Source organism: Orycteropus afer, unplaced genomic scaffold (assembly GCF_000298275.1).
Source record: "Orycteropus afer afer isolate SDZICR_OR568_19922 unplaced genomic scaffold, OryAfe1.0 scaffold00021, whole genome shotgun sequence".
Classification (NCBI taxonomy): Eukaryota; Metazoa; Chordata; class Mammalia; order Tubulidentata; family Orycteropodidae; genus Orycteropus; species Orycteropus afer.
Genome location: NW_006921608.1, coordinates 8,515,257 through 8,524,188, shown reverse-complemented (window position 1 = coordinate 8,524,188; position 8,932 = coordinate 8,515,257). Strand labels below are relative to the sequence as shown.

Genomic DNA, 8,932 nt, shown 5'->3' with positions numbered 1-8,932 from the left:
AAATGTCCAAAACCAGTCCATTTCAGCTCACTAATGCCGAGGATATCAATCTTTATGCGTTCCATTTCCTTTTTGACAACTTCCAATTTTCCTAGTTTCATACTGACCAAAGTAGGTGAGACAAAGTCTGGACGTTCTTGCTTCTAAGGAGCATTTCAAAAACTGTACTTCTTCTAGGACAGATTTGTTCATCTTTCTGGATATTTTCAGTATTCTTCACCAACACCACAATTCAAAATGATCAACTTTTCTTCAGTCTTCCTTATTCACTGTCCAGCTTTCACATGCGTATGAGGTGGTTGAAGATATCATGGCTTGGGTTAGGCACACCTCAGTCTTCAAAATGACCTCTTAGATCTTTAACACCTAAAAGATATCTTTTGCAGCAGATTTACCCAGCACGAATTGTAAAGATTTATAGCTTTGGGAATCCTATAGGACAATTCCACTCTGTCCTATGGGGTCACCATGAGTCAGAATTGACTTGATGGTGGTGGGTTTTAGGTTTTGAGAGTAAGAATGAAGTTTTCCTTTTTTTTTTTTTTAAATTAGCTTGTGACCTACCCAGCGTGAGGGAGCTCTGGTGGTATAGTACTTAAGGCATTTGACTGCTAACCAGAAGGCTGGCAGTTCAAACCTACGAGCTACTCCTTGGAAGGAAGACTGGGCAATCTACTTCCATAGAGATACTGCCTTGGAAATCTGAGGAGGGGTCACTATGAGTCGGAACTAACTCGATGGCAGTGAGTATAGTTTAGACCCAGTGTGATGTTGAATATATAACTGGAACTCCTTAATTAAGAAGTTTTGTTTCAAAAGTTTAATTGTAAAGTGATTGCTAGTCAAAATATATTTTCTTAAAGAAGTAATTTTATAAACAGTAGTTGGATTCTGAAAGAAGCCCTGGTGGCACAATGATTAACCACTTGGCTGCTAATCGAAAAGCTGACAGTTCGAATCCAACAGCTGTTTCACAGTAGGAAGATGTGGCAGTCTGCTTCTGTAAAACAGCAACCACCACCACAACAACAAAACCCCAAAATCCACTGCCATTGAGTTAATTACAATGCAGCATGAGTTCTGTAAAGATTACAGCCTTGCAAACCGTATGAGGCAGTTCTCCTCTGTCCTGTGGGTCATTAGGATTTGGGATCAACTTGCCAGCAATGGAGTTTAGTTAGATTTTTAAGTCCAAGTACAAAAGCCAAATTAGTCAACCTGGAAATTTACACTACTAATAAAAGTAGGTTCTTTTTCTACTTAATGTGTTGTGACTATCATGGGAGTAGTTGCCTCAACTAACTCACTGCCGTCGAGTTGGACCCAACTCATAGCGACCCCTCCTTGGGTTTCTGAGGCAGTATCACTACCGAAGTAGATTGCCCAATCTTCCTTCTGAGGAGTGGCTGGTGGATTTGAACCGCCAGCCTTCTGGTTAGCAGTCAAATGCCTTAGGTACTACGCTACCAGAGCTCCCAGGAGTAGTTGAGGGGGGAAGAAATGGACTATTTTAGCAAATCAGTGTGTTTGTATATAGAAGAAAAAAACATGAAAAATAGAAATAATCTAAGGAATAATTAATTAATCATTTCACTCATTCAACAGATGCTTATTGAGCACTTACTAAATACCATCCTGTTCAGATTCAGGGTCCCTGTCCTTATGAAACCTAACACTTTAAAGAGTAATAAAGACACTTCTGCTTAGAAATGGATTACGATCACCTGGGGAGGGAGTGTAGTGGAAAAGAACACTCTTAAGTGAATTGCCTCCAAAATACCCTATTCCCCGTCATTACACTTTGAAGTCTGGCCTTAAGTTCCACATGATTTATTTCTATTAACAAACATCCTCTTAAGGTGGGCAAGTATTTTTGAGAGTGTTAGTAAACTAGCACCCATTCACTCTGATTTAATCTGCTTATTATTCTTTTGTCTCTCAACTGAGATTGGGTATAATGGAGAATTGGAATTTTCATTGGGATGGAAGGAAGATAGACAGTTTAGGAGTGTGAAATCTTTTGAAAGGGAAGGATGTGTGGGCTAAGTGAGCTGCTTTTAGATGGGTCCTTGAGATGAATTATCTTGGAAAAATACTTGGTTTAATAAAACAACAATTAAGGATTTAGGAGATTTATATTTTATAAAAGTTACTTAGAGTAATAAAAAGTAATGATAATAATAGTCACTTAATTAGAGTACTCTTTCATTTCCACTGTTGTATATTTTATATTTTTGGGGCTGCACTCAATGTAAACATAATTATTTAATTCTCAGCTCAGATGTACCATTTCAGAATTAGGTTATTTTTTTTTTGTTGAGATTTTATTTAGGAATATTGACTTCATGAAGGTGTGGTATCAGTATTATAAGATCATTAAAAAAACAAAACAAACTCACTGCTGTTGAGTCAGATACAACTCATAGCAACCCCTCCTTGGGTTTCCAAGGCGGTATCACTACGGAAGTAGATTGCCCCATCTTCCTTCCGAGGAGTGGCTGGTGGGGTTGAACCTCCAGCCTTCTGGTTGGTAGTCAGATGCCTTAGACATTATGCCACCAGAGCTCCCTATAAGATCATAGACTCTATGAATCATTCAGCTTCCTAAGATCACGGATCATGTTTTATTCTGTCTGTATTCCTATGCTATGTTATAGTGTGTGGCATGTAGTTCTTACCTAATAGATGTTTGTTAAATAATGAGTGACTTAATGTATATGATCTTTGCCTCTTATTTTAAAGCATAGACTCCCAAAGAGTAAATGACTTTCATAGCTTCAAATAACTGATTATGGCAAAAATTAAGGTAAAATATCAGATCCCCTAATTCTGGTATTCTTTATGTGACATTCTGCTACCATGCTGGAGTATTTTCTGTTTGTCATGTGTCTAAAAATAATAATAAAAGCAAAATGAGTGATGCATAACATGTACATGCATATATGTTCTCTCTATATAGGATTTTGTATAGGTTAATAATTTAGTATTTGAGTGCCTTGCTTTGATTGTACATTTTTAGCTGTAGGAGTCAATGGTTTTATGTAACAATTGTAACCTAAAAGATTTATGTTAAGTCATAATTTTTAAAAAGCATTATAGCTTTAAATGTAAAAAAAATCTAAGAAATTATATCCACTTATTTAATCATAAGGAGCTCTGGTAACATAGTGCCTAAGGCTCTTGACTGCTATCCAGTAGGCTGGCAGTTCAAACTCACCAGCTACTCCTCGGAAGGAAGGTTGGGCAATCTACTTCCATAGTGATATTGCCTCAGAAATCCAAGTTGGGGTCACTATGAGTCGGGGCCGACTCAATGGCACATAACAACAACAACACATTTAATCATAAGACATTTAGGGGAGCAGATCAGTTCCTTTATTTATTACAATACTCCTTTCCCTTTGGGAGCTCTGGTAGCGTAGTGCCTAAGGCATTTGACGGCTAACCAGAAGACTGGTGGTTCAAACCCACCAGCCACTCCTCAGAAGGAAGATGGGGTAATCTACTTCTGTGGTGATACCGCCTTGGAAACCCAAGGAGGGAGGGGTCAGTATGAGTCAGATTTGACTTGATGGCAGTGAGTTTTTGAGTCTTTTCCCTTTGTGGTTCGAGTTTAGAGTCCATGGGCTGTGTTGGTTTACAATTTGAAAGTGAAAGAGAAAGAGAAGTTATTATTGTCAAGCAGTAGTTGTAAGGAGACAAATGGACAAATGTGAAAGTCTAGTGGCTCTTGGGCAAGCTTCTGTTAATTGATCACCCCAATACTTTAAGCAGCTGAAGTAATTGGTGGCAACTTGCCTGTGACTCTTGAGATTCAGGTATCTTTCAAATGGTTATTTTGAATATCCCTACCTTTACTTCAGCAGCATTAATTTTCCTGGCCTTCATTCTCCTAGCCATTCCAACAGTTATGTAGCCTCTGATTCCCATATTAAAACCCTCCCTACCTGGAAAACCTAGAGTGACTTCTACTTTCATTAATGAATGTTGATTATTGATACATTGGCAGACTGTATTCCGGGTATGGGGAAAAGGGATTTGGTGACACAGAGGAGAATTTAAAAGAGAGTGATCATCTTGTTGACGTGGGTCATTTTACCATGTTCTTTCTCTGCTTCTGCTTTTGGGCCAAAATAATGTTGTCTAAGAAATTCACAACTGAACTGTCTAATCTTGGTCATTTTTAACACTTCAGCAAATCTTACTTCCTCATTATGTCCTGGCAAAATCCTCATGGTAGTTATTTTAATTCTGTTCTATCATCTTCAGGATTCCAATCCCATTGCTTCCTGTGGCTAGTAGTTGATATTATTTCAGTTTATACCAGAGAAGAGGACAGTGTGAATCTCTTGTTGTCAAATAATAGTATTACGTGTGATTGCAAGGTCCAGGTATAGGTTGTACCAGTGTTATTGAGACATTTTGAGAGTTTAAGAAGCCATCTCTTAGACTGGAAGGGAATAAGAGGGGTCAGATGTTGAGACTAAGTGGAGAAGTGTCACGAAGTTGGCCTTAACTTTAATGAAGTTGGAATAAATATAGCAGTCCTGTCTGAATTCTAAGGTAGTGGTGATGAACAAATCACTTTGTAATCCATAAAATGAAAATGGTAATTATTTAAATTGCTTATCTCAATTTAGAGCAGTGTAGAAGGATTGGAGACATAATGGTACGATGAAGATTGGAATGAACCAAAGCTGAGAGTGATCTCCATAGTTGCTGAATGAAAAATGATGAATTTTTTAGAGCCTGTTTTACTTTAGTCAGAAAGTATTCAATTATTGAGCCAAATCAGTTTGGCTTCGTCATTTTCAAATAACTTTCATAGCCAGGTGTCAGGAAGAGAGGGAATGGAAGGAAGGATATTTCTAGGCTACTGAGTAACAGTTGGGGGATAGCTGAAGTAAGACACACAAGGAGGTAAGAATGAAGGCTGTTTTGCAACAGCTGAATATGATAGTGATTAAATAATTTCAGAGCATAAGTATGTTTCATATATAGTGTGTCAAATGTTTAGTAACTACTGCAAAAGCACCTTTTCAATTGATTATTTGAACTAAATCATATGAATACTTATAAATCTTGTGGTATGGCATGTCTTTAAAATGAAATAAGGAAAAAAGAAGCAAAAGAACTATTTGAATTTATCCAAAGCCTGCCAGGGAATTAGTAAAATGTTAAGTTGTTTAAATGTTTCTCCTCTTACCTTTCTTTTCCTTTGGTTATTAGGAAAAGAAGTCCATCAGTGACCAGAGATCAGAATAGAAGATACGACCAAAGGGAAGAAAGAGAGGAATACTCACAGTATGCTAGTTCAGATAGCGCAATGCCTAGATCTCCATCAGATTATGCTGATAGGCGATCTCAACATGAACCTCAGTTTTATGAAGAATCTGATCCTGTAAGTTATAGGGACTCCAACAGGAGAAGTCATAGGCGTTCCAAAGAGTATATTGTAGACGAGGAGGAGGATGTGGAGAGCAGAGATGAATATGAAAGACAAAGGAGAGAGGAGGAGTACCAGGCACGCTACAGAAGTGATCCAAATTTGGCCCGGTATCCAGTAAAGCCCCAGCCTTATGAAGAGCAAATGCGTATTCATGCTGAAGTATCCCGAGCACGGCATGAAAGGAGACATAGTGATGTTTCTCTGGCAAATGCAGAATTAGAAGATTCCAGGATTTCTATGCTGAGGATGGAACGACCATCAAGGCAAAGATCTATATCTGAACGGAGAGCTGCTATGGAAAGTCAGCGATCTTATTCAATGGAAAGAACTCGAGAGGCTCAGGGACCAGGTTCTTATCCACAAAGGACCACAAACCATAGTCCTCCCACCCCCCGGAGGAGTCCAGTACCCATCGATAGACCAGACTTGAGACGCACTGACTCATCGAGGAAACAGCAACACTTAGATCCTAGCTCTGCTGTAAGGAAAACGAAACGGGAAAAGATGGAAACAATGTTAAGGAATGATTCTCTCAGTTCAGACCAGTCAGAGTCAGTAAGACCTCCACCACCAAAGCCTCATAAATCAAAGAAAGGAGGTAAAATGCGCCAGGTTTCATTGAGCAGTTCAGAGGAGGAATTAGCTTCCACGCCTGAGTACACAAGCTGTGATGATGTTGAGATTGAAAGTGAGAGTGTAAGTGAGAAAGGTAAGCACTTTAATCGAAACTTTCTGCTGTAATTTACTAGATAAAGGTTTTCTTTTTGAGTAAACCATCAGTAGTTAGCTATTACTATCTTTGTTTTACAAGTCTTTTACTGGTCTTGGTCATGTGAAGAATATTTCAAGTTATAAAAAAGTTAATACCTTTTGTTGTTCATATATAAGAAAAACCTATTGTTTTTTAAAATTGTTTGGGGTTTTTTTGCATTGTATTTCTGAATTTTTTGTTACATCATATGATGGCATATTTTTGAAGTTTCTACTAACTGTTTTGTTTAAAATGACATTTTTTTTGCATGTGTTTTCTTATAAAAGTAACGATATGTTCACTATAGAACATCTGAAAAATTCCTTAAAATATAAAAAATGAAATACAAAGTATCCATCATCCTCTCCCACAGACATAGTCATTGTTAACATTTCATTGTTTTATTCCTTTTTTCCCTATGCGTGTATATTTTATATATCTATGCAATTGGAATCATTCTATATATATAATTTTGTATGCTCGTATTTCCAATTAATATCATAAGCTTTTTTTCATGCCATTAGAATTCTTTAGAAATATGTTTTAAATCGCTATACAAATATTCTATCTTAAATGTGTACCACAAAATATTTAACTATTTCATTATTTGGAGATATTACAGTTGCTTCCAGCTGTTATCATAAATAATAACATAATGGTTATTTTTATATATAATTTTTTGCCTATACTTTTGATTATTTCACAAGTAAATATTCACACTTTGGACACTTCTAAGCCTTTCATGCAGATTACTAACTTGCTTTCCAGAAAGGTTGTAACGCTCGTACTTCTGTCAGACATGCTTGAGCTTTCAGTCTCATTGGTAGTTAAATAGGCCACAAACGCGCTATCTCTCTGTCATTTTAATTCGAATTTGATGGTGAAGTTGAATGTTTTATATGTTTATTGGCCATTTGATATCTTCATCTATGAATTATCTATTCATTCATTTTATTCTATCTACCCATATTCCTATTGGGTATTAGTGTTTCTTTTATTGATATATGAGCTTTTTATTATAGTCAGGATTTTAACTAATTAACTGTTATTTGTTCCAAATTTATACCCAAATATATAGATATACTTTTCTTTGGTCATTCAGAAATATTGAATTTAATATAGCTAAATGTTTATGTTTTAGGGGAGCTTTTGCCGTTGCTATCATCCTGAGTAACTCTTTATTCATCCTTAAATAGTTAAATTTTCAACTCTACTTTTCTCAGGTTTTGTTTATTTTTTTAACTGTTAACTCTGTAGTCAGTTTGGAATTTATTTTGGTGTATGCCAAAATACATCAGATAGGTGAGTATCTAACATGAGTCCCTCCCCTACCCATACATTTTCTAATATCATTTGGTGAATAATCCATTTCTTGTTTATAAGAATCACCAAGAATCAATAAGAGAAGTCAAAATTAGCTAGATAGGAGATTAACATAGAATCATTTTATACTGTACCAAAAATAGTTAGAAAATATGAATGAAAAGTAATTCTCATTCTGAAATAAAAACAGAAAATGTAATTTAAGAGTAACTAACAAGAAATGTGGAGCTCTGGTGGCGTAGTGCCTAAGGCATTTGACTGCTAACTAGAAGGTTGGCAGTTCAAACCTACCAGCTACTCCACGGAAGGAAGACTGGGTAATCTGCTTCCGTAAAGATTTACTGCCTCAGAAACCCAAGGGCGGGGGTTCGTTATGAGTCAGAATTAACTTGACGGCAGTGAGTTTGGATTTTGGTAACAAGAAATGTGGGTGCCTGCAGGAAGAAAGCCACAGAACTTTATGAGTAGCACAGAGGAAGATGTAAGTAAGGTTCATTTCATGATGCTGATTGGGATGTCTAAGTACTTTAAAGATGCATGTTCTTTCTAAATAATTTCTTAGGATTAATAACTTTCTGGTCATAATCCCAACTGGACCCACCCTGGGAATATTTTATTTCTAAAGTTAATCTGGAAGAAAAAAAAAAAAACAAGAAAAAGTAGCTTGGCTAGCTATTAATAAATATTATTAATAAAATTACAATAATTGAAAACGTGGTGCAGTCACAAAATTTGACATACAGATCAGTGAAATTCTAACATAGTATATTAAAACTAATAAATGATATTTTAAAGGCACCATAAACCAAAGAAAAAGAGAAACTCTCAACAAATGGGCTTCATAAAAATGCCTATACTCTTGAAATAATCAAGTTAAAGTCTCATTTCGTACTAGTTAATACATTCTAAGGAAATTATATTTATTAAAATGTAGTTATCTATAAAGAAATCTATAAGTTTTAATCAGCTTTATCATAGAATATATAGAAATTTTATTTTCCAAAAGCTGTATGTTTCCTTAAGTATATTAATCTTTAGTCATTTTTCACACTTGCATGAGGGTATTGTAATACTTAAAGATAAGAAAAAGGTGGTTTTGTCGTCTTTAGTGGTTTGGTTTACAATCTATCTGGGAGGTAGTTCTGTTATCCTTTGCATACATAGTTATGTAAAACAAAACAGAAATGCATCAATGCAGCCTTTGAAAGCTTTTACATTCAGTATCCTTCTAAGTGCTTATACTTTATTTCAGGATTTTGAAGTATTCACAATATTTTTTGTGTTAGTATTTTACACAGTGTGTGAAAATCAGACACAAAATCCACTGCCTCTGAGTCGATTTTGACTCATAGTGACCCCATAGGACAGAGCAGAACTACACTGGAGAGTTTCTTCTTCTTTTTTTTTTT

General features: G+C 36.0%; 1 protein-coding gene across 1 annotated transcript in view; it reads left to right on the top strand.

The window, feature by feature from the left end:
* The window catches only part of RIMS2 (regulating synaptic membrane exocytosis 2), a 726,314-nt gene that overhangs the window by 338,964 nt on the left and 378,418 nt on the right, over nt 1-8,932 (top strand). The window contains exon 7 of the mRNA XM_042783638.1: nt 5,230-6,158. Coding sequence (XP_042639572.1) covers nt 5,230-6,158 — 929 coding nt within the window. The remainder of the gene's footprint in view (nt 1-5,229; nt 6,159-8,932) is intronic.